Raw genomic sequence first — 27,031 nt, forward strand, 5'->3', positions numbered from 1 at the left:
TGTGAATCTTAAAGATAAAACATTTACTTGTCAACAGCCTCCTTTCCAAAAATGACAAATCATAACCTGGCGTCATTTGCATAAGACCTAGGATCAAAGAACATCTTGTTCACTATAATAAATAAAGTCACAGCGTCATTAAAATAATATTGTGTGACTCTTCCTCTTAAGTTTTAAAGAGCATCTGTCTATTCAAAATCCCCCTTTATGTTTCAGTAGCTTAACTTCACACAAGAACCTCCCAGTGATTTGCAAAGATCAGAGTTTTAACAAATTCTGGCAAACTGTGATGGTATAGCATGCCGACTGTTTTTGCACCTTTATTTCTTAAGGTTTTGTGGTAGTAGTTGTGTGTGCTGTAACTCTAGCTTTTATTTCCATTAGCCCCGGGAGCAGACCATTCAGCTGGGAGGCCATTCAGTCTACCATCCCTCACCCTGTATTTACTTTACATGATTATTACAAAATAAGATCTAAGTGGATGTTACAGCTATCAGCTTGCCCTTTTGCTTTTCCATTGTGGAGGGCCCGTCCCTCGAAGGCTTTGTCTGCTCAGTGCTGTCTCTACCCAGAGAGCAGAAATGCCGCAGTGACAGAGGAAGTGTAATTAGTCTAGTTAATGAGCGGTGACATGCTGCCTCCCTTTGAATTCAGAGAAGCTAGGGTGCTGGCTCTGGGAAGGTGCGAATTTAACCCCCTCTCCAAGTAATTAATTGATGTCCTTGTCATCAGGAGAATAAAATTTTCAGCTTAATGGTTGGTAATGGTGGATACTGTGCAAGGGGGCATTGATTTCCTTGTGTCTTTCTTTTCTGTTCTTGCAATATTGATCCTGTCACAGCTCAGAAGTTCTCCTATTATCTTAAAAATAAATAAATAAATAAATCCTACAGACCTAGAGGCTGTAACTCAGGGGCACATAGGTTCTACTGCTGAGCTGTGATTGAGAATCCAAGGATCTCTGTAGTCTAGTCTGCTTATGTCGCTTTGCTAGAGGGTGACGTTTCAGCTGCTTTTAAGTAATATTGCTGAGGTAACTCAGAAATTTTACACATTATATTATGTGACAGGTGATGTTTTCTAAGTGTACTCCCTAGGTAAAGAAAGAAAAGCATTTCTGGGAAAAATACAATGTATTATAATAGATCTTAAAGTCATGCTAACTTGTTTTGTCTGTGTTACTTCAAAAACCTCTGATACAACAAGTGATTTTTAATTTTTAAAATATTTGTGAAATGTACTGTATTGTTACAAATATGTACACCACATGTATGCAAGTGTCCACAGACATCAGAAGAGGACATTGGATACCCTGCAATGGGTGTTTATGAGCCACACTATAGGAGCTGGAAACTGAACCTACATTTCTATAACCCCAAAGTAGGTGCTTTTTATTAGAATAAAGTCAAGGTAGTTGTAAGCAAAAACTTGAAATTATGTGATATATTTTATAAACTCTTGATTTGTTTTCTTTAGAGACAAAATAATACTCTGTGCCCCAAGTTGCCCTTGAACTATTGGCTCTGCAAACACTTGGATAGGGAAATAATCTCTTGCTCAACCCACTATTAACTTAGCTTTCACAGACGAGTAGTTTGAGTATTTTCTCCAGCTTTATCATTAAAATATCTGGATGAAAAGAACACTTTGTTTCTGTAAGACTTTATCTGTCCTTTGTACCATTTGCTCTTGAAAGAGTTATAGCCTTTTTGCATTTGATCTATAATTATTGCCACAATAACTAACTACAGTGCCACAGAGCAAGGATTAGAATTTTTGTTAGAAATAGACCAACACTGTGAAGTGAAGCTGCTCATTTTTTTCGCATATCACACAGAACAAGGAAGTCCAATTTGAAAAGTATTAGGTAGTTTTTTTTAAATAATGGTAAGAACATTATTACCTGCCTTCTAGAAGCCTTTGTGTTTTGTGAGTTTAACATCCAGCTGCTCTTCTTATTCCAAGATAGACTGGCTTCGTGTGTACCAGAACTTTGCTAGACTCTAAAGAAGGTAACTAAAGTACCTTCTGGCCCTTGAATTCAGCATCTAGTGGTCTCCTAAGGTTTTAGTTTCTGCTTTTTTGTTTTGTTTTGTTTTTTGTTTTGTTTTGTTTTCAGAAGAAACTTTAGTTCTGCCACAATTTTGTTAGGTTTCAAATACAGTGCAGCTGTGAGGTTTGCTTTGCTGGATTTAGAGTGTGATTTTGTTTATTATATTTCTCATGTTCACTGGTGAGGGGTGACAGGATTTCTTTCCCCCACATTCAGGAAGCTCAGAGGTTTACTACAGTTAGAGCAGGAGCAGAGGTCTGGGAGCTGTTCTTCAATGTCTATATTTGCTCATTCCATGGACAGAAAATCAAGTACTTCAGACTCCAGTGCTGTTGGAGCCGTCTCAGAGAAATTCGTTTTCCCCCTCATGTTCTGTTGCTTGAGTGTATGTAAAATGAGATTAGGGAACAGCATTTGTTCTTTATTATGTTTCCCTGGCAGAACGGCTTAATGTTTTTGTAGACTGTGGAAGCGGTTAAGAAGCAAGGCATTGTATGCTACAATTTCAACCAAATTTCCCCAGCTGGATAAAATACAAGGCTATGGAGAGAAATGTGGGTACTGCCACGGTATCATATAGATCTTTTTATGTTCTTCTCACTCTCCAAATCACTGGTTAAGGTGCTCTGCTTGGTTTTAATGTCTGTCTTGGAAAAGGAGGATTTGTCGTTCAGAGCATACTGTGGATGTTCATTTCTTTGCCCACATTGCTTTTTGCAAGAATGGTCAGCCTCCTTGTTTTTTGTTTGCTATCCTCTTGTATTTTCAGAATGCATCTTCCACTTAGAGTTAGTCATATTCAGCACAGTAAAAGCAGACTATCTCCGCTCTAAAATATCTCTTAGAAAGAAATAAATGTTTGAAATAAAGTCAGATATTTTCCAGAATGACGTTTTCATATGCTTTTAATTGTTGATATGCTAGTAGAAGTTTTTATTTTGTGAAAGGCATCCATTTTACAATGGCATTAGGGGTGATTACACAGACATATTAATTTTCCTAGGAAGTTTATGGTTGTTCAGATATGTCCAACACTGGATCTGAAAAGAAGTATTTCTCATCTTTTACCATATTCTTGGCCTGTGTTCACTTTGTACAAATTTGAGGCAAGGTTGGCCAATGAATCATTTTTAGTAGTATTAATGATTGACATTGAAAATCTGTTGGCTGTCAGAGTGGACGAGGAGATGTTCTGAAGCCTCTCCTATTCCTTCCCCATCAGGCTCACACTATTTAACTGCATTTTATGACTTGATGAATGAAAATCACGTACGTTTATGGATATCTTAGTTTTATTGACATTGGGGTAGCTATTTCAAAGATGGTGGGGATGTATGGCAGGTCGTTTTTTCTATGTGGGATTGTATCATGGAATTGAAGGAGTAAAGATTAGTCGAAAGGCAAGCTTTGTAGTGGAGCATGACAGTACTCAGAAGCCAAGCATGGGATACTCATCATTTTGAAGTCAGCCAGGACTACATGGAGAATCCCAGGCCAGTGTAGACTACATAGTGTGAGGCACTTTCTCACACACACAAAATATAATGATAAAGTTACACAATTTTGAGACATGAATACTAGGTTATATTTAGCTGATTACCACAGGGATGTACTATAATGTTGGTTGTTGGGTATATGAGCAAATGCTTGAGAATCTTCTCAGCTTAAGAGTGGACTGGAACCAGCTGGTGGTGGCACACGCCTTTAATCCCAGCACTTGGAAGGCAAAGGCAGGCAGATCTCTGTGAGTTCCAGGTCAGCTTGATCTACAGAGTGAATTCCAGGACAGGCTCAAAAGCTACAGAGAAATCCTGTCTCAAAAAAACAAAGAAAAGAAAGAAGGAAAGAAAGGAAGGAAGAGAGAGAGAGGGGGGGGGAGAACTGGGAATGTGGGATTGGTGTGAACGCTTTAAGAAAGGAAAGGTGTAAAAAAACAGAAATGATTAGAAAATTCTGTCTATGCAAGGAACTTTGCATTGTGAAGCCAGAACTGAGAACTCCCACTAGGGAGAGTGACAAATAACCAAGGGTTGATATTCAGGATTATTTATCATGCCTGATTATAACTATCACACTTAATAGTGGGTGAGATGCAGCATGAAGGGCACAGCATGGCAATCCCTGACTTTAAAGGACTTTAACTGAGTATAAGTAGTGTGATACCATCAAACAAGGATGATTGAAAATGCATCCTCCTGAAGAACTTGGCAAGCCACTTCAGAGACTGCCGGTTCTGTGGTCACATTCTTCTATCTGTTTAAATTTCAGGTGCTTCTCCTTTATCATCTTTGCACACATAAATGCAACAGTTGTGGAGTTTTGTTTGTTTAATGCGCACTGCAGTCTCTTGGTGGAAGCCTGTTTCACTGGCTACTTATGTGCTTGAAATAAGCATGTAGACATCTCTCCCACAATAGTGTGCAGAAACCCCATATAGGTCTAAAATACAGGATGGCAACTGTAATAATGTCTTTGTATTCAGATTCATTAAACCATGGTTATATGAAGCAACCCAGTTCTTTGTTAATGACAGATTTATTGAAGGCAAGCTTTCAGCAGGCTTGTACCAGAAATCCTTTTAAAGTGCTATCCATTAAACCATTAAACTGGTCATTAAAGCTGTTAGTGCAGACTGTTACTCATGAGTTATTGGTCTCACCGTTCTCAGTGGTCTCTGCCAATACCATTCTGTCCTGTGCTCCATTATGCCTCTTCAGTTCTGAGGAGTGAGTGTACATCAGCTTCTGTCTTTTGCTCAGAATTTCCCGTGCATATGAGAGGCATAAAACCAAGAGGGATGCTCTGTTGTGTGGGTAGAAATGTATCTTTTTGTTCCCAATTATACAGGGTAAAGATTGTGCTAAAGATCTCATGCTTTTTATTCCAATGGATTAAAAAAAATACTTTACTAAAAATCTCGCCATGTGGAAAGCTGTAGTTTTGTCATTCATTACCACAGAATTTTTGGAAATGAAATGACTGTGGTATGGGTATATCATTAGACCTAAACTGGCAGAGACATCTGGAGTTAATCTATTTTCCTTACTGTCCAGTTTCTAAATAAGAAATTAAGATTTATGATAGGAAATTTATAATTTGTGTATATGTTAGAGGGTCATGATTAAGATCTCAGACTTCAAAGCCAAAACTGCCAGTGTGACCATGGAAAGTGGCATCAGGATCAAACTTACATTTCCTTATCAGCAATAGGAAGCATTGTCTGCTTCTTCATTTTGTGAAGTAAGAAAGGTTCGGGTGTAATGATGAAAGCAGATGGACCTGTTAGTCCTCAACTCAAACTAAGAATTTAAACTTCTTTTTTGAGTTGGAGGGTTGAGTTAGTCCTGTGCTGGCTTTCAGAACTCCTTCTTGATGTTAAATCCAAATGTGATGTGTCCTTCCTTGACCCCAAAGTCCAGGTGAGAAACCTGCCATGGATTGTACAAAATACCATCCCAATTACTGAATTCTAAATCTGCTGTCCCTGTCTCCAATGAGACCAAGGAAATCAAATGTGTAGTTTTTGGAAAGTGGCCTAAAACTCACTTTTCTTTTCATTTTGGAAAGCAATGGGATACTTCCATATTAGAAACTGAAGAATTAGAATGCAGGTGTAGCATAAGAAAAATGGTTAAAAGGTTATGAAATCCCTTACTCTGGTGATGAGCATTGTTGTCATAAGTAGATATCTAGTGGAGTGTGTGTCTATATATGTCGTAGTATATAAAATTTTAGCCAAAATACAGTTTTGCTATCTTTTGAACCTCTAGTCACATTATATGACTATCAGTAGAAAAATAGCAGTTTCACTAGTTATGTTTGTCATTCTGACTTACCAGCCTCCTATTATGTTAAGGTGATCCAGAATTCTTTTCACAAATATAAATTATTCTTTAGCACGTCTACTATCGAGTTGTCTGGAGCAAAGACTTGTTTTTCACCTTCAAAATTGTAGGTAGAATATAGTATGTCCTGGTATATCTACAGTACAGCCTTTGGAAATCATTGTGTGTATGCCTGGGTTATGGTGTGAAAAAACACACAGGAAAAGCATTCTTCTGGCAGTGAAGTGAGTTAAGTCTAAGCCAGATATTCAGACCAAGAAATAGCATTGATGAGGACATATTTGGGAATGTTTAGTTGAATTGCTTACACACACAAACAGTAGAACAACCCTGTGCTTCCATTTCCATTGAACTAAGAAAACGCGATATTATGACGTAATCATACCTATTCTTCCAGTGAAGACTATGAATACTAGAAAATATTGCATTAGACACAAAAGATAAGATCCATGACTAGAATGAATTATCAAGATATAAACTCAGTAGAATAACCATGGTTTTTGTTCCACAGGTGGGCGTGCATCCAGATAGTTTACTCATTACCACGTTCCCTCCACCCTCCCCCCTTCCCCAAAAGAATAAAATAGTAGAGCTGGCAGTATGGCTTAGTAGGTAAAGGTGATGGCTTCCAGGCCTGGTGATCTGAATTCAATTCTCAAGACCCAAACAGTAAAAGGAGAGTTGTCCTTGGGCCTCTACACATACGCCATAGCATATGCCCACCACATACATACATACATGCATGCACCTACATACAAAATATGTAAGTGTGAAAAAATTAAGCAAGGAAAAAGTAGTAATGGTAACAGGCTAAAATCTTGACTTCATGGAAAGCAACAGAAGTTTGCTAAGAAGTACCTGGTCTGTTCTTTTTGCATCCCTTTCTGTGATGAGGTTTCAAAGATACATTGAGTAAGGATGAGTCACTTTTTCTCCTTCAGGCTTAAATACACCATTGTTATACTCCAGTGTTAAGTGAGTTGAGATGGGTACTGGAGGGATAAAAGTGCTTTTTATTTTCTGTTGCCAACTTGTCTCGATGATTGGGTTTGTAAGCAGATTCAGTATTTAACTAAGCTGGCCATGTAATTCATTACACATGGAGGCCCACTAACACAGGTTTGACTGTGAGACTGTCTGAATTGGGTTTAAGAAAGTCTAGGCTGACTCTCACCTGCAGTGACTATGTAATTTAGTACTTGAATTGAGGTATTAGAAAATGAAAGATGGTCCTATTAATAAGTGTGCGAGGGATACAGATGTAAACAGGTATGTAATCAAAGTTAAAGTCAGCCTTTATGATAACTGCACTTTGGCATATTCATTCTGTCTGATCAGAACCTGTAGACTCTGTCCACAGCTCCCAACATTCTGTGCTCAAGATATCTGTAGAGTATAATTGTTTAAACAACTTTATAAAATTACATTATATTAGAATGACATGCACTTCCATACAGAAAGCTAAGTAGAAACTAGCTAATAGCTACTGTGTCATCAGTCTATTAGTGAGGGGAAAGTGCAGTTTGCCTGTCCTGTTGCAGAGGTTATCTCAGAGTGGGTTTCAGACATGCCAGAGTTAAGAATGGATGTTAACAACCTCCAACTGGTAACCACTTGCAAATAAAAATCTAGTCTTATCAAGGGAGTTTCACTGGGAAAACAAGCTACTCTTTAGGGTAGGTTGTATACCCAGCAGTAGATGACCAGCAGAAAAGGATATGGCAATATCTCTGGAGGTTCTTTGTCTCATAATGAGGGCTCCTCCTTCTCCTCCTCTTATATCTTAAGATTTTTATCTTATTGTTTTTATCTTATTTATATTTTGTCTTCATTTTGATTGTATAGTATGGCTTCCAGTTTAGCATTTTTTGGAGTTCCATAGTGTGGGAACAAATGTGTCTGTTTCTTGTGTCTGTTCCTGGGCTTCTTTGCTTCTGGTTGCTTGTTTTGTTCAATTCCGGTTTTTGTCTTATCATATTATATGATATTGAACTATGCTATATCGTATTTATTACATTATATTATTCTCCCTCAGGAACCTGTTTGTTTTCTAATGAGAGACAGAAAAGAGTAGATCTGGATGGGAGGGTAGCTGCAGAGGAGTAGAGGGAGGAGAAACCCTAATCAGAATCCATCATGTGAGAAAAAGGAATTTGTTTTCGATGTAAGGAAGAAATGAAAACAGAATATCTCTTAGAAATTCAATTGTAGGCATATGTGACTATAGTTTTCCACTTATTTTAACTGGTTCTATATCACACTGTTGTTTTCCAATACCTGCTTATTATCATTACTTCATGAGACGAAAACTGATTTATCTGTATCTTATTGTGTTCTGCATCCTGCCTAGAACCTTATATATCCATTCTAAAATATATATTTTAAAATCCACTGTGTGGGAAACATTGAGTTACAATATTAGATAAATGCCAAACAAACCCTGTCACAACATTCTTTATTGATTCCAGAATTAAAAGCATTAAAACGAAATATAACCAGTGCAATTTGAAACATGATACCTTCCTAGGGGTGTTCCTTAATTTTACAATCTTAAGCCAACATATGTTTTAAATAAAACACGTTTTTGTAAGCAACTTTCCAGTTTAGAATGAAATTGAACTAAAAGTATAGATTGTTAGGTTGTGTAAGCTTTTTCAGTTTGTCACATATAAGAGGAAAGAAAGAACGCATGACACCTTAGAGTGTAAATACTTCATAAAATACCCACACACCATGGGCATGAGGAGCAATGACCGCCTTGTGTGATTCTCTAATTTCAAGCCCATATGTAGTGCTGTGTCTTGTTACTTGCCTGCAAAGGGCAATCACGTTAGCAGCCGGAAGTCAGTCCTGTGTGTGCCTTGCTCAAAAGGCCCCTGCTGAGAGCTCTGTCTCAATCTGACAGCTACACTGAACACATCTGGGGATAACAGTGCGACGAGGAATTCTTTAAGGGATGGTTTGTAATTCTCTGTGTTCTGTCCAGACAAGGACAAAGCATCAATTTCTCTTATTTCATTTTGGATGCTGAATTTTTAATTTTCTGATTCAGAAAACAAGGTATTGATTAAACATTTACAAAAGCCTTATTTTTCATTTTTGAAGTTCATCACTTTGTATAAGAAGGGATAAATGATTTACCTGCAAAGCAAAACAAAATGAAAAAAAACCTTCCTAATAAATAGCAAGCAAAAGCAAAACTGAAAGGCTAATACACATTTTGCCTACAGAATGCAAAGTAAAACAAAATGATGTTTAAAATCTCATTAAAACTTTCTACATCTTATGAAGAATTAATACTATTGATTAGAGTCCACTAATGTCTTTTTACAAACCTCATTATGGTTTGTATCTGCTGTGTTCCGTATAGTGTTGTTTGTCCCTTGCTCTAGCAACATCATAAAATCAAGCTATGCATTCCTCAATTGCTCCTCCCTTTCACAACCTACTAATGTGCTGCTTTTATGAATGAGCAGGTCTCCATTATCAAGTGGAAAGGGAAACATAAGCAATGCATGTAGCTACTTCTGCTGAAAAGTAGATTAGGTTCAAAATGATAGAGTTGGACATGTTGTTACATAGTAAGTAGAGGGACAAAAAAATGAAGCTTTGAAGTGATGAGGAAGCAAGGTCTACCTTTTATAATTCTACCTGCATGCAGATATAATTGGCTTGAAGTAGAGAAAGAAGTTCTACTAGCTTGCTACGTTATGGTAGACAGGGTCTGTTCTGATCCCACTGGATGGTTACATGTAGGAGAGGTAAGATGTACTACTTTTCAGTTAAAACTTGTCAACAGATGCTTTGCCTTCATCCTGGAGGACTGACACAGATTTCATCGATATTAGCAAACAGGGATTAACCTTTTTATTCAGAACCACTCAGTATCAAAACCTGGTGGCCTGGTACCTTCAGGAAAGGGAAGATGCATATATGAATTATTTTAATGATGCGTGTGGATTATATTTAATAGATAATTGTTGTGTAACAGAGCACAACTACGAATCTCCAGTGTTCCTGAGAATATATAACCTATTTTAACTAATAAATTCCATAGTCTTTGAATTGATTGCTGATCAAGTGGCTTCTTTCTATAAACTTTTGTGGTCACTTTTTATTAAATCAGTCTCTTTACTTAGAGAAGATTAAATAATTAAATAATTTCTAACAGAATTTTTCTACATGAAAAGATGTCTGTAAGTCATTTCATTCTCTTTGCACTTCCAAAAGTCATGAGAACTATTAGTGTGCAAACTCTGTTTCTGAAATTCTTCTCTATGAAAAAGTCCTTATGAACAAAGTATAAATTTCTTCCCTCCTCAACTTGTTAGTTAGTCCAGGCTGGCCTCCCAAATGCTGGGATTAAAAGTGAGTCAGAACACCCAACTGTCTACCCCTTGTTGTTCATTCATCTGATGTAGGAGCTAATAGCGAACAATCTTGTTTTTATACTTTATGCTTTATATGTCAATCCCAGTTCCCTCTCCCCCACCTCCTCCCCTGCCCCCCACCAGCCCCCATCCCATCCCCTTTCTGCTTCCCAGGGAAGGTGAGGCTTTCCATGGGGGATCTTCAAAGTCTGTCATATCATTTGGAGCAGGGCCTAGGCCCTACCCTGTGTGTCTAGGCTGAGAGAGTATCCCTCCATGTGGAGTGGGCTCCCAAAGTCCATTCATACACTAGGGATAAATACTGATCCACTACCGGAGGCCTCATAGATTGCCCAGACCTTCTAACTGACACCCACGTACAGGGGGTCTGGTCAGTCCTATGCTGCTTTCCCAGTTATAAGTCTGGGATCCATGAGCTCCTCCTTGTTCAGATCAGCCGTTTCTGTGAGTCTCTTTAGCCTTGTCTTGACCCCATTGCTCATCACTCCTCCCTCTCTGCAACTGGATTCCAGGAGTTCGATAGCTGACAATCTTAATAAACTGTTTAGAAGAAGACCCTGATCTCGCCCTGTAAATCATTAAAATTAGAGACAAGAGTGTCTTCTGCTTTTTGCTGTCTTCAGGAACATGTTTGTCAACAACTCAGGAATATTTAAAATTCTAGATCTTAAAGTTGTATTTCTTTCAAACTCTTAATTTGAAGAGATCTCTCAAAAATGATCCTTTTTCAATCATGAGTAAAAGAGTTGATCCCAGTTTCAGAGCCTGCATTGCATTGCTTTAGAAAGGTAAGGACTATTCGGGGATTTTGTTGCTGGATCCATGGCCTGTTAAGGTCATTTAAAAGTACTTACTTCCAGGAGTGGAGCCATGTAGGGAAACAGTGAGTTATCCATACTGCTGTGGCAGTGTACCAGAAAGTGTTGACCAGAGAGTCACCTCAATACCTCACATAGCTGGGTGTCTTACTAGGGGCATAGTTATACTTTCTCCTTCCTCCACATGTCATAATTCTAAAAATACATAAGAATAAGTAATACTTTCTATATAAGTTTTATATTCATTATAGACCGTGCTCTAAATTCTAAATCTAACCATCGGACAATGTAAATCCTTGATGCAACTCTGTTACCTGAAGCCAAAATTGTGCATGAAGAAATGTCTGCCACTTTTTTACTACATTGGACAAGTGTGGTTCACTTACAAACTTTTTTATGAATTGTACACATCTCTTCTTCTGTTCAAGGAAGAGTGCCTCTGCGTCCATTTATTAACACTAGTAATCTAGAAAAATCCTGTTTCAATTCTTCACACTCGTAATAGTAGCCCATACCAGAGAAGCTGTTACAGGGAAAGGCTCAACAAGAGCTGATAACTAACTGGATAAAGGGAGCAAAAAGAAAATGAGGGCACAAACCTGACACGTGGGTGAAGGAAACAGCAAGAGGGAAGGGACACAGAGGGAAGGGACACAGAGGTTACAAAGGTTACTTAACTTGCTGCAGCTAAGCAGAGCTGAAATCATCAGCCTCGCCCTTGCCTTTCAGACATTGCTCTTACTTTCCACCTCATCTCAAATTCTGGCTTAGGAGGGATTGTTAGCTTCAACTAAATGCATGTTCTTTTCTTGGAAGAATGTTCTCCTGGCAATTGCTAGCTGTGGAAAATATAGCCCTTCCCAGCTATGTAAGCATGTGTTTTGTTCACATGGATATATACATCAGTTTGCCATTTTCAAGTGAGATGGGGGGAAAATATGAATAAAAATAAATGAAAAGGAGAAACTACTTTCCGCAGAAGTTAACAGTCGCTCCAGGCTGCTATTCTAACCCCAAAAGGGACAGAAGAGTGCCCGAGGGTTAGCCACAGTATGGAAGAACCAGCTGAGCTATGTGGAAAGCTAGGATTTCTCCAGAAATTAAGGTCATTGAAAGTTCAGTTCCAGTTAAAGAATAAAAAGGTCTGACCCCTAGTTTGGCTAGTAATATAGTTGGTCTGGTCCTTCTATGTAATTCAATTTTTGTTATTTGTTTCACACACACACACACACACACACACACACTCAGAAAACCAGCATGACTCTGTTTTGTGGTAGTTCTTTGATGAGTCTGTAAAGGAATATTTTGAGGTTTTTCTCTTGGTTAATGTGGAGGATGAAGTATAATACTGAGTCCTTATGATTATGGATTGTGTGGTATTTTGTAAATGGAAATTACATTTTTCTTTTGGCCCAAAGGTTGGTTTTTAGCAAACCACTAAAGAATGTTGCTTTAAAGTGATGACCTCAGCACTGGGAACAAAAAAAGGTCATGCCCAGGGAGTGTCACTCAGGGACTACAGTCTGTTGTGCAAATGGATGAGGATTCTGACCTGTGCTTAGAGTCACAAACAGAGATCCGCAGTTCCTTGCAGGGTTTTGGTTCCAAATTTCCCTGCATTGTGTTTAAGACCCGGAAGAGAAACCACCAAGTAAACTGTGGCTCAGAATAAAGCACAGCAAACTTGACCTCTGTACCTGGGAGCTATTTCATTATGCAAAAGCATCTACCTTCTGGGCACCTCAACAGCGATACCCATGATACCCACACCTAGGAATTTTATTTAAAATTAAATGAGTTAACACATAAAAATGTTATCCCAGCTACTGGATAGTTACATGTACATAGTTAGTGTGACTTTTTAATGAACTTCATGTGTTACATGTCATTTATTCTTCCACTTACTCATTTTAAGACAAAGTTCTAATTGAGAAAAACAGTTTAAGATAATATGACCTAGTATTTGATATTAGCAAGTGTCTACTTGAGATGGCCTTTCTTCTTTGAGTTACCCACAAGAGACTTTTCCTTGCATCTGTTCCCACCCATCCCAGAAATCTGTTAGCATTAAAATGATTTTGTTTGAAATTATGGTGAAGAAGGGCAGTCTACCTAGTTCCCTGTGTCCAAACAGGGACATGGAATGATTTGGCATCTTGATCAAGCTGTTGTTACCATATAGCATACATCTGGGTTGTGGGGTTGGAGGGCCTATTAACTGGCTGGAGAAATAAATTATAAATACAACAAAGTGATCTTATTGATGAATTCTGTGACAAAATACCATACAGATTTCATATAGTTTATGAGATGTGAAAGCCCATTAATCAACTTTCAGTTAAGTCTGCCCACTGTACCTCCAGCTTTCAAAGCTCTGCAGAGACTGAAAGCAACCTCGCCAGCACTCTGTCTGAGGGAGGTGAAGATGGGCACTTCTAAATGCTAACTGTATCAACATTACAAAGAAGCTTGTTTGACAGACACTGACAGTGACAGGAGAACTGAACAGAAAAGAACACACAAGCAATAGGCCCAAAGGGGGAAAAGAATCAGTGAGTCCCCTGGATGAAAGGGTGCTAATTTCAAATTATTCCAAAGACCTCATCTTAATTTCTAATAGGAAACTGCATAGTCAGAGTGGACCAGTGAACTATTTGAGGTTGAAATAGGAATCACCACCTTCCCTATCAGTCAGCATCTATGCTGCTCTTTGTCCCCATTGGCCATGATATTCACCCCTAAGAGAGTGCAACGGTAGAGGCCAGAGGACACAGCCACAAAGCCCCGTGTCATCATCAGCACCAAAGGAGAGTTTCAGTTATTTATGAGTCCGTTGCCTTTCTTACGTGGATAACGGAAAGGTGATTTTCAAAGCACTTTTCTGCTTTCTTTTTCTTTCTTTTTTAAGTATAAAAGATGTTAGTAAACCTCACTGGCTCTCCGTACTTATTCTTTGCTGAGTTTACTGCTCTCAGCATTCTGACAAGCTCTGAAAATAATGACCTGTGCTGTGTGTTGTTAAATGTTCAGTCAGACAGATAGATACAGATGGATGAGTGCTGAGCTGCACAAAGGCATGTCAGCATTATTTCATCAATGTTTGTTTGATCCGTGTAAAACAAGTATAAATGTAAGCTGCGTCCCATCTGTCCTATCATCCATGTGAATCCAACCTCATTTCTAAAACTTGATTTCTTATGTAATTGTCCCAGAATGACACAAGATGATAAGTTGGGAGGTGAAGGATGATGGTGTTTAGATGTGTTTCCTGTCTTGGGTTTCTTCGTTTTGCAGTGACATCCTGGACAGTTACATAGCCTTGTGCTTTGTAACTACCAAGCAGTAGTTAGTAGTGAGCTGTTGATTCACTGGCCTACATTTGAAAGTGTCTGAGTCGCTTCTGCAGGTTTAACTAGGGTAGTTTATACCGGTTAACACACTATATCTTAAGCAATCAGATTTACTGACTCAGTCTTTCCTTCTGCTTCATCTGCCAAATTGGGGATGGGGGGAGGCAAGGAGTACTCTCTCATCCAAGACACAGAGGAGGGCCTAGATCTGTTCCAAATGATATGACAGACTTTGAAGATCCCCCATGGAAAACTTCACCCTCCCTGGGGAGCAGAAAGGGGATGGGATAGGGGATCCGTGGGGAGCAGGGGAGAAGGGGAAGGAACTTGGATTGACATGTAAAACAAGCTAGTTTCTAATTTAAGTTTTTTTTTTAAAGAGAGGAAAATAAGAAAATTAAATTATACTGGTTGTGAAGCATAATGACCCCGTATCCATTACAATCCTTCTGTATGTTCTAGGTTTCCTTCTCATAGACTACATTTCCATATGCGCCATACATTATGTTCCTGAACTATCAATTTTTTGAACTCTTCAATTAAGCAAATAAGCCTAAAGCAGTTTTGGGATCCTTGTTGAGTTACCTACAAAATGCATTTTATATCCACATAGTATATACCTTAGGTTTTGTTTTTGCTTGAACTATGACATTAAAAAATTGTGAAAATTAGAAAATATAAGAAATTACTCAGGGGAAAAAAGGAGGCAAATTTGGTAAACGTGACGATACAGGGAAACAATATTTTAAGGGGGAAAAACAACCCACTCTTTCTGTAGGCATGTAAGTTGCCTTTCTGACTGTGATGATGATTACTGGCTTCCCTTCCTCGCTGTCACTGTCAACTGTTTGGATTGCACAAATAGCCCTGTTATTGGCTATGGTGTGTTATAAAGAAACAGATAAAATCATAAATGTCCCTTAAGATGGGAGCAAATAGGCGGAGAATCAGAAGCAGGGCCTGTCTGTGCACAGCAGAGCCAGGGACAAGGCCAGTCACCTGAAAGTGTGTGTGGGGTCCAGCTCCTAAGACTGTGTGTGTGCAGGTCCAGCAGGAAAGACTGGGAAAGACTACCCCAGTCACCTGAGAGTATGTGCGGGGTCCAGCTCCTAAGACTGGGAAGGAGTACTCCAGTCAGCTGAAACTGTGTGCACGATCCAGCAGGAAAGACTAGGAAGAGTATTCCAGGCAAATTATGTTCACAGCACCAGAAGGAATAGTGACCTAAAATGACTTGTAAACTACAACAGTGGAGAAAGAAATGGAAGAGTAAGATACAGTCCTGCTGTTCTAATATTAACAGAACTTCATTTGGGTCAATATTGGTGATAGTTAATGTCTCTTGTGATATGTGTTGGTATATGGTATATGCTATGTAGGTTATGCTAGTGTTCAGCTTCACAGCTAAAATCATCCTTATGAGGTGTGGTTTTGGAATTTCTTTTTAAACCTTTTCCATGCCTCGTGATAAATGTCTTAATTCTGTGTTTTTCAGTATTGACTTTGTTTGCACTGCTTTTCTTTTATAGTCGATTGACCCTGGCCAGCAGTTCACATGGGAACACTCAAACTTGGAAGTAAACAAACCAAAGAACAGATATGCAAATGTCATTGCATATGATCACTCTAGGGTTCTCTTATCAGCAATAGAAGGTAAGAGACTGCATATATTATTCAAATTGTTGTTTTCTAGGGTTTAAATATTTGCATGGCAAAGTAGGATTGCTAACCATCTGTGAAAACATTTACCTCAAAACCAGGCACAGTTTATTGGCAACTTTTCTTTCTTACAAAAATGAATCACTCACAAGAATGTGTTATCATTGCCACCATTACAGAAGCATCCCTCCATGAAGACTTGGTAACATTCTGATGTTTTTACGTGGGAAGCAATGCTCAACTTACCTATAGTTGTTGTTAATTATGAGAGAGCTGGTGATTTTCAGAAGGGGCCTGTACACAAGTTACTTATTTAAAAAGCAGGGATAAATAAATTCAGATAAACTTACTGGAGACAGGGTAAACTTAGGAGTCAATGATGTACTGATTAACAGAAACTAAGCACCTTGGGAATACTGAAGGTGTGGAATCTGTGGACTGCTCTGTAATATGTCTCTCACACTTGTAGTCATTAGTCCATCCCAGAGGGGATGATGAATGGAGAGGGGTTGCTCCTCAGCAGCCCCGGGAGGGTGCTTTCTGCTCCCCTCCTTCAATAATCAATCCCTGCATGTACCACACTAAAACATTGGGGAGTTCATTCCTGGCAGTCAGAATTTCCGTAGTCCTTTATCCTATAGAAAATCATTAGATTGAAAGACCTTAGAAAGTATTTTCTTCGTTCCTCCTAATCCCTTTCACATGTCATGACAGGCAACCTGAGCTACCACCTGTCACATACCACATTTGTCACCAGTGACTCTTCATGCTCGAAGGCTCTCTCTGTTTAATCTCTTGCAGTTGCTTTAGAAAACGTTGGATAGCACTGGCTTCTCATTAATCCTCTCAGGAATTCACAGTGCAAACAGTCTCATCTACAGTGGTTCAAGCATATATACTTTTTTTTACTTTTCTGCTTTTAAAATTTTATGGTAACCACCACCTTATCTCATAGCTCCTAGCTTGAAGACTATCTTGGTTTCAGACCATTGGACTAGCAGGCAAAGCCACTTGCCAAGGATCTGAGTACAATCCCAGGATCCAGTGTGGAAGGATTCAGGTTGACTTCTGACCTGCACAACACTATGGCACATGCCTGGACAGGCACACATACAAATCAAGCATGAATTAAAGTGTCAAAGCACTTTTGATATGCATAAAAGGGAACAATATATTAATTCCCAGACTTGGGAGTAAAAGAATGTTTTTTAATCATTTAACTAAGCATACACCTGCAACCTGCTTTTGGCTCATATTGACCTTGTGTGGTACTAATGAACTGTAAAATTCTATCACGTTAGTTTTGATGTTGGATGGCACTGTAAATCTTTCTAGTGGCCAAAGACAGTAGTGTTCAAATGTCAACCTTCTTCCATCCAGAGAAGACTGACGAGCTGATCAAGAATCACCAGTGACAGCTGAGGCAGGATTAGGTCACATTGGCCACTGGTTCGTTCTAAGTCCTGTTGAGAAATTCAAGTGGATATTTGTGTGTGGCTGAAGACAGGCTTTACATTTTAGCTCTACAAGTCATTTTAAAACGTAAAAGAGACAAATAGTATTTTCTTATCAATAAAATCATTACCCCAGTAAACTAGTAGTAGGTCATGGGGGAACAGGAAGGATGACTGGGGGGGGGTAGAATAGGGGGAAGAGGGAATCATAGGTTAGAAGACAGATCAGGCACCATTGTGACCTCTATTGATCTAAATGGATGACACCAATTTGCAAGCTAAGCAATAGTGTAGAGACCACCCCGAATGCCCATTCCTGATAGTGAACTTGATGTCCATAACCATCCTGGAGCCTTCATCCAGTGACTGATGGAAGCAGAGGCAAACACCCACAGTTAAACACTGAACTGAACCCAAGGAACCCAGTGACAGAGAGAGAGGAGCGATGAGCAAATTGGCAAAGAATGGGCTGGCAAAAACAGCAGAGACAGCTGATCCAAACAGGGGAGAGCTCTTGGACCCCAGACCGACAGCTGGGAGGCCATCATGGGACTGATCCAGACCCCCTGAATGTGAGAGTCAGTGAGGAGGCCTGGGCAACCTATGGGGTCCTGAGCAGTGGATCAGTGTTTATCCCTCGAATACTAACAGACATCGTGTGTCCATAACACAAAGAGGGATGCTCTCTCAGCCTGGACTCTTAGGGAAGTGCCTGGACCCTACCCTGAGTGAAATGACAGACTCTAGATATCCCCTATGTGGAAGGAATTGGCAATAGGGTGGGAGGATGGGGGGGATGGTAGGGAGTGCGGGAGGAAGGGAGGGAGAGGGAACTGGGATTGACATGTAAAACAAGCTTTTTAAAATTAAAATAAAAAAAAAACAAGAAAAAAATCATTATCCCAGTAAACTAGGAGCAAAACTAAATAACAGATAGAGAAACCAAAACTTTCTTTCATTGGCCAAGTGAATATGGAAGCAACTAAATAAATAAGCAAGCTACCTGTCAGCTTTTTCTTTCCTCAGTACCAAATCCCTGTACTTTTGATACTTTGCCATAATTTCCCTTAGCCTATTATTTGTCATATCTTATAAGAAAGGGTGTTGAGATGGCAGGGAAGGGCAGGCGACACTGGTGCATTTATTATGACAGTTGGAAACTTCTGTCCATTTTATTCTTAGGCCGTTTTTACAGTGCAGAAGCAGAGGCACTTGACTCAGACTAAAATCTGCCTTTTTATAACTCTGTGCCCACAGATATACCCTAAATCTAGAGCTGACCTAGAAACCAAAGTCTCCTAATGCTCTGTTATGCAAAAGGTTAGAAGAATTAAATTGAGATTTATGGGCTAGATGGAGAGCTTTAATCTAGATTTTAGCCATGAGCATCATTTTATCTGAGATCAAGTCCTCCTAACCTGGAAGTACTTCGGGTGACAGTCATTCATTCTGTCTCTATCTTAAAGGGGAGAATACTATCACGAGAACTGCATTGCCAGCCACGAATTGAGGCTCCTTGGTAGGTAGCTTGGACAATGCAGGGCCAAATGAAAATGGGAATTGACATTAGCCCTGTTTATAGAGGCTAATGTGCTCTATCATTTTCTGTAACTGAAGTGACTGTGGATGAGGGTTTTAATTGCGATGGTTTTGTAAATCCTTTTCCTGGTAGTGTTAGCTGTTCTTTTCCTATGTTTTGCAGAAGTTCTCCTTTAGAGGAGAAACAGAAATGGATGCAGTGACTTACATTGTCTTTGTCTTGTACAATAGTGTAAGCTTTTCCCTCCCATTGATATGTTGAAAAGGGTAAAAGCTGATAGGGAGCAGGAATTCTTTATAGTCCCAGCTTCTTCCTAAGCTGTTGGAAGTGGGATGTCCCTGACATCTCCAGATCACTAATTAACCTGTACTGAAGAAGCACAGAACAGATACAGAGAGTCAAAATACAGGAGGTCATCAATTGTTGCACATCTGAGCAAAGCAGGTGGAGAAACACTGGGGAATATTTGACAAGTCCAGTTGCCACTCTAATAAGCTCCACTTGAACAGGTGGTTTGAGAAAATTGTGGTTCCTGAAAAGAGATGTAACAGGCGCTAATTCAATGACTTAAGTTAGATACTCTCAAAGACCAAGTTGGAGCACATCTTTTGTTTGTTATGTTAGTTTTGTTTTTATTTTTGTTTTTGTTTTTTGAGACAGAGTTTCTTTGTGCCTTGACTGTCCTGGAACTCACTGTGTAGAAACCTCACAGAGATCGTCCTGCCTCTGCTTCCTGTGTGCTGGAAGTAAAGGCATGTGCCACCACCACCTGGTTGAAGCTCATCCTTATGTGCATATAACCACAATATAAAATCATCTGTTAACTCTTATACAATGTGCAAAATGTTCAAAGGTATACTTTCATTAAAGCAGACAGAGAGAGATGAAGTGCAAGAAACTTGATTTTAAGGCATTATTTGTCCATATATCTAGGTAACCTTGATTCCTCTGAGATCAGTTTTACAGCCTCTCTCTTTCCTGGCTCATGAAATCTAGAAAGATCTTCACAGCAGTTATTAGGTTTGCCCTACCTTATAGAATAATGTGATGCTATTGCACATATCTCACTTGATATTGACTAATATGCAGTAGTTAGAAGAAAACTGAGCAGACAGAAAGGATAGCCCTATGCTCTACAGAGTCCAGCTCTGCCCATTCATGCAACTACCTGATGTCACCAACAGTACTTTCTTATGTAGAGGGCATTACTCCTAAATCCTGGTCTTATCTTTTTGCCCCCAAATCCTTCTTATTATTTGGCACTAGGCTTAGGGCCACGTTAAGCATTGTATTTCTAAGTTCATTTCCCAGGTTATACTATAACTAACCTGAAATTGTGGCCCAGCATCAGTAATCCTCACTAATCCAAATGCATCAGTCATAACCTTATAGAAGTACAGCCAAGTGCCTCAGTACCTGACTGATTCTGTAGGTAATCTTTGCTTGGGCGCATTTTAATGTATCTTCAGTTTTTTATGAATCCCGGTAATAGCAGTTTATGGCATGTTTCTATTACAATGTCTTATAATTAGCTAGAATTATTCATTACTGTCCTAGGTAACACAAGGTTCTATTGTGAAACATAATTCATCTTCACTAGCATTAATGCTAACTTTTCATTAGAAGTATTATAATTAACATTTTACTTTAAGGACCATATTGCCAAAGACTTTTTTTAAAAAGCTGCTGCCCAAGCCTAAATATAAGACAAAATGCTATTTTTGTACAAGAACAACAATTAGAACTTAGAGTGGGCCTAATTATCTAAGTGTTCATGATATAGTAAACACCATGTCACTGATTTCAGCTTTACTATCTATACTGTTCAAATTATCCTGAAAAGCTAGTTATCATCTGATTTCCAGCAGATAAATGGAAGCATGAAAAATGCAAATATTGGTCTCAGTGAATAAGGTGCTTGTTACACAAACGTGAGGATTTGAGTTTTAATCCACAGAACCAACATAAAACCAGGTTTATCAGCTCATGTCTCTAATCTCAGAGCTCCCATGGCAAGCCAGGAGGCAGAGACAGGAGGTTCTCTAGGAATCCTTGGCCATGTGAGTTGTATATGTAGTGTATTGAAAACAAGAGCCTCTGCTCCACACAAGCCAGGAGGCAGAGACAGGAGGTTCTCTAGGAATCCTTGGCCATGTGAGCTGTATATGTAGTGTACTTGAAAACAAGAGCCTCTGCTCCACACAAGGTGGAAGGTGAGGACTGATATTTGAGGTTGTCCTCTGACCTGTATTTGTACACAGTGATACACACACACACACACACACACACACACACACACACACATGCACAAATGCATAAGCGTCATACTCAGAGACATGAATGTATATTATACACAAAAGGAAGACTTTTTAAAAGGTGAGAATTCTTTGTATTGTTCACAGTGAGAACTGGTAAAGCTGAAATGCTAAAGTAGTCTCAGCCAAACTTGAAGCCACTATTCTCACCAGTATCCCATGTGGACCTGAGCTGCTTTCACAGTGGTGATGGTTTTGTCTGTATACACAGTCAATTTAAAATCTGTACAGTTCTGGCTGGAATGACTGTCGAGAAATTTTGAAATACTTATGAAGAAACCTGAGAGCTGAATGTTTCCAGCTTATTTTTTTAGACTCCAGGCAAAGAATTTTTCCAAATAACTAACAAGATTATGAATGCTTTTCAAGTGGGTTTTGTTATTAACTTAATAATTTATTTTAAGATAGATTGAGAAGAACTCTGGATAAAGGTATGGGGTTGAAAAGTAAGTCCAAGTTTACAAAGCTACATGACCTAGTCAGGGCACTTATCCAAGTCAACAGGGAATCTTTGGAAGAGCAGGGCCCCTTGATGGATTGGTGTGTACATTAAGTCTACCTGAAACAAAGAATACCCACATTGTGTATTTTCATACTCATTTGAGTGAGTTTCTGAGCTCCCAAATCCTTGCAAGTTCATTTTCCCATTTAGTAATCCTGACATAATGTGTATGGTTCCATTTCTTCAGAAAACAGGGATTTATATGACCTGCCTGCCATCTCTAAAATTCTGCAGATCATTCTAAATTCTGAAATCAAAACTTACTAATTAGGCAAGCAAGTAAATATTAAATCTTGGACATGACTGTATTAGTTCTTTGAAAACACAGACATTCTTAAGCCAGAGAGTTTGTACAAAAGAATATCACTGGCGTATGTGTAGCCCTTTCATCGATGCATCGAAGAGGTTTCTTCTGTGACATACATATGAATGTTCTTCAAGGATAGTGCTTACAAGAATAACTTTTTAATGTGAGCATGAGCATGTATTTAGATCTGTTTATGCTGCTACAATAACTTGCCACAAACGGATAATATGTAAACACTAGAAGTGTATTTCTGGAATCTGAAAAGTCCAAGATAAAGTTGCCATCAGGTTCAATGTTTGGTGGGGTGCTGGGTCATCACTGTCCAAAACAATGTTGCTACTACTGCACTGGAGAGATGTTTCCTCAGTGGTCGGAGAGTTGCCAAAAGACTGAGAAACCTCATCTTCAAGCTCTTTTACAAAAACTCTAACCCCTTCTTGGAGGACTCTGCCTCATGATTCAATCACTTCCAGAAGGCGCCACCTATCAATATCAGGTTGACTACTATATTTCAGGATGTAACTTAGCAAGTGCTGCCAATAACCATAACAGCTTGTTTTAATTTTCTTATGGGAGTAGTATATATTTATAGTTTTGATACAAATATTATAATCACCTCCTTTCATAATTAACCTTCTTGAGCCATCCTATAATGCAGCTCAAAATATCTTTCTTACTTATGCATCCTAGACTTTTCTTGGTTCTGAGGAGCTCACTCAGAGGAGTCACTATACCTTGGTTTCCTTGACAATATAGTGGTTCTGTTCCTGGTACTTTGTAGACTCAATAGGAAGCATAAATGAATTAATGCAGTTAAAACCCATAGAGTGCCTGACACCAAGAAAATTCCAAGTAAACACTGGACATTACTATCGTTCGTGTTATGTATTTTACTACTATTGAACACAAGCTATTTTTCCCTCAGAATTTTTGATATGATCTATGGAAAAGTTAACAATATCTAAATGAGAAAGCTGCATTTATTAGAGCTGTTCATAAAGCAAAAGAAAATATTAGCACTTGATAAATGAAAACCAGACCTGTAATAAAATTACATATTTCAACAAGGGGAAGAATGTTTCCTTTAAATGGAAATTCAGGATATATTGTCTGGTGTTAGATTTGCATAATAGAAACAGTTAAAATTGTTAGTATAAATAGCATAGATGACAGATGATGGTGACAACAATGTGATTATTTGTGAGATGGGGACTTAACAGCTTTAAAGTGAGTGAACAGCTCACTAAGTTACCACTCCTGAGATAAATCTCACTGAAAACAGTTGATAAAAACCAGAAACCAGAGGTAGTTTTCTGTAGTATGGATTTTCTACTCCCCACTATGAGATGCGCTGGTCCAGTACTGATGAGACCTTGTTTCTGTAGCTAATTCTTTACCAAATCAATCCTGCATCAGTCACTGAAGACTACTGTCCACACATCAATCCTGCATCAGTCACTGAAGACTACTGTCCACACATGGGGCATGACCACCAATTTCACATCATGCCCCTGCTGTGAACTAGCTGCTTCTGTTTTTCTCAGGCCTTGTATAGAAAGATGATGCATATTCAATCAGTAAAAAAAGTGTTTTGATTTTATTTTTATTGCATGTATTTTAATTTTTCATACACTATATTTTTATCATATTCATCGCCACCCAAAGGGTACCCAGTTTGCCCCCACTGAACTTCAAGTTGTTCCTCTGTCTCAAAAACAACAATGAGAACAGGAAACTCCTGTGGGTTGTGTCAAGGGTGGTCATGAAGTAATGAAGACAGATAGGGAGGGGGACTAAAGTGATCCTTCTGATCTGACTCCAGATCTGTGGAAACTGAAGCCCCTAACTTCACGAGGTACTTATATGCACATGATTTTTTTTTATCTTTTTATTTAAATTAGAAACAAGCTTGCTTCACATGTCAATCCCAGCTCCCTCTTCCTCCCCTCCTCCCCTGCCCCTCACTAGTCCCCTATCCCATATCCTTTCTGCTCCCCAGGAAGGGTGAGGCCCTCCATGGGGGATCTCCAGAGTCTGTCATTTCATCCAGGGTAGGGCCTAGGCACTCCCCCATGTGTCCAGGCTGAGAAAGCATCCTTCAGTGTGGGATGGGCACCCAAAGTCCATTTGTATGTCAGGAATAAATGCTGATCTACTACCGAGGACCCCACATTCAGGGGGTCCAGATTAGTCCCATGCTGGCCTCTCAGCTATCAGTCTAGAGTCCAAGAGCTCCCCCTTGTTCAGGTCAGCTGTCGCTGTGGGTTTCACCAGCCCAGTCTTGACCCATTTACTCATCACTCCTCCCTCTCTGTCACTGGGTTCCAGGACTTCAGTTCAGTGTTTAGCTGTGGGTGTCTGCCTCTTCTTCCATCTGTCACTGGATGAAGGTTCTAGAATGGCATATAAGGTAGTAGTCAAACTCATTATCAAGGAAGGACATTTAAGGTAGTCTTTCCACTATTGATTAGTTTGCCAGTTTGTGTCATCCTTGTAGATGTCTGGAAATCTCATTAGTGCCAGATCTCCCCTCAAACCTATAATGACTCCCTATTATGGTATCTCTCATCCTGCTCTCCTCTATTCTTCCTCTGACTCAACCTTCCTGCTCCCCCATGTCCTCCTCTCCCTTCCTCTTCTCACCCTCTCTTTTTCACAGCTCCCTCTTCCCTCCCACTATGCTCCCGATCTGCTCAGGAGATCTTGCCTCATTACCCTTCTCTGGGGTACCATACATATCTCTTTTAGAGTCCTCCCTGTTTCCCAGACTCTCTGGCAGTGAGATTGTAGGCTGGCACTCCCCTGATCCATGTCTAAAATCCATATATGAGTGAGTACATGCCATGTTTGACTTTTTGTGACTGGGTTACCTCGCTCAGGATGGTTTCATCCATTTGCCTGAAAATTTCAAGAATCCATTGTTTTTTTCCACTGAGTAGTACTCCATTGTGTAAATGTACCACATTTTCTCTATCTACTCTTCAGTTGAGGGGCATCTAGGTGGCTTCCAGGTTCAGGCTATTACAAATAGTGCTGCTATAAAATTAGTGGAACAGATGTCCTTGTATGAATGTGCATCTTTTGGGTATGTGCCTAAGAGTGGAATTGTTGGGTCTTGTGATAGGCTGATTCTCATTTTCCTGAGGAATCTCCATACTGATTTTCAAAGTCGTTAGGAGTTGGCACTCCCATCAGCAGTGGAGGAGTAGTCTCCTTTCTCCACATCCTCTCCAGAATAAACTGTCATTGGTATTTTTGATTTTAGCCATTCTGACAGTTGTAAGATGGTATCTCAGAGTTGTTTTGATTTGCGTCACCCTAATGGCTACAGATATTGAGCACTTTCTTATGTGTCTCTTAGACCTCTCTATTGAAAATTCTCTATTTCTGCACCCCACTTTTTAATTGGATCCTTTGGTGTTTTGGAGACTTGCTTCTTGAGTTCTTTGTAAATTGTGGAGACCAGCCCTCTGTCAGATGTGGGGTTAGTGAAAGATGGTTCAGAGGTTAAGAGCACCGACTGCTCTTCTAGTGGTCCTGAATTCAGTTCCCAGCAGCCATCTGGTGGCTCACAACCATCTACAATTCAATCTGGTGCCCTCTTCTGGCATGTAGGCACATAATTTTTTTAAAAAGAAAAGTAAATTAAAACAGAACAACTTTGTTAGATAGTGCACCTCATTTTTTTCTGTAAACCCACTTTTTGAGCTCCATCCAATTATTTGTTGAGTTGAGCTCATTTTCCTTACAATGTCCACAGCATCAATCATTGATGTAGGCACTGTAGCACTTCTAGGCTTGTACTTTTCCAGTTAATTATGTACAATAGTGACACAGTTTAATCCTTTTTTATTTATTCTTAAAAAAACATAAAGCTATTTTTTTTCTTTTGAGGAGCAGTAAAGATACATAGCTTAATTTGTCCCAAGTAGCAAGCAAGATGGGATTTTTTTAGCCTTAGAAACCTGGAGTGATTTCACAATTTTGGGCTTATTAAAAACCATCTAATTACAGTTCTTTGCATGGCAGCTTTCCCCTACATGTGGCTGAGCAACTAGTGTAGAGATGTGTCATTACCCAATTCTTGCTTCAACTGAGAAGAAAAAATGCATTTTTAAATGATGGTTGCTAGTGGTGTTTGTTTGCTTTGTTTGTATTTTTACTCAGGAAGCCAATCAACTAGTGAGAAGAAAACCCTGGATATGAGATTGTCTTCTATCTACAGTGTCTTATTTCATTATGGGGTGTTTATTATTGTTACTGTATACGGAGACAGAATATGTTAATGAATCCACACTTCAGTATTCCAAAGAGCTGTGTCTCCTGTGAGGTTTATGATGTTAGAATTGAGGAATGAGATAATAGATCTGAGAAGTTACTAAAAAGAATTTATTTCTCTACTAACTATTTTTAGTATAGAATTTGAAAGGAGAATCTGGAATTGGAATTACTTTTCATTAATAGGTAAAATGACATAGGCTTATTTCATTTACTTACTGCATCAATTTTAATATTCATTGGCATTTTATAAATTGCACATGCATACTTTCATTTGACTCTTATAAAGAATGTTGACTTGGTGATGTCCTAACAATAATATTCACATATTATCGATGAAAACTGATGATCTGAGTGATTTTTATACATGTGGCTCCTATAGGCTACCCCATGCTAGGTTCTGATTACCTCATTACTAGATGAAACTTTAGAATAATTACATCCTTATGAATATAAGACATCACTGAAAGACTATACACTGCAGCGACCTAAGGGCTGCTCTACCACCATTGCAGGCAA

The 27,031-nt window shown here is 39.1% G+C and overlaps 1 protein-coding gene across 50 annotated transcripts in view; it reads left to right on the forward strand.

Annotated features, from left to right (window-relative positions):
* The window catches only part of Ptprd (protein tyrosine phosphatase receptor type D), a 2,190,171-nt gene that overhangs the window by 2,104,043 nt on the left and 59,097 nt on the right, over positions 1-27,031 (forward strand). For all 50 annotated transcript variants that reach the window (XM_040757239.1, XM_040757256.1, XM_040757242.1 and 47 more), the window contains one exon: positions 15,987-16,110. In XM_040757239.1, coding sequence (XP_040613173.1) covers positions 15,987-16,110 — 124 coding nt within the window. The remainder of the gene's footprint in view (positions 1-15,986; positions 16,111-27,031) is intronic.

Source organism: Mesocricetus auratus, unplaced genomic scaffold (genome assembly GCF_017639785.1).
Source record: "Mesocricetus auratus isolate SY011 unplaced genomic scaffold, BCM_Maur_2.0 Super-Scaffold_100014, whole genome shotgun sequence".
In the NCBI taxonomy this organism is placed as follows: Eukaryota; Metazoa; Chordata; class Mammalia; order Rodentia; family Cricetidae; genus Mesocricetus; species Mesocricetus auratus.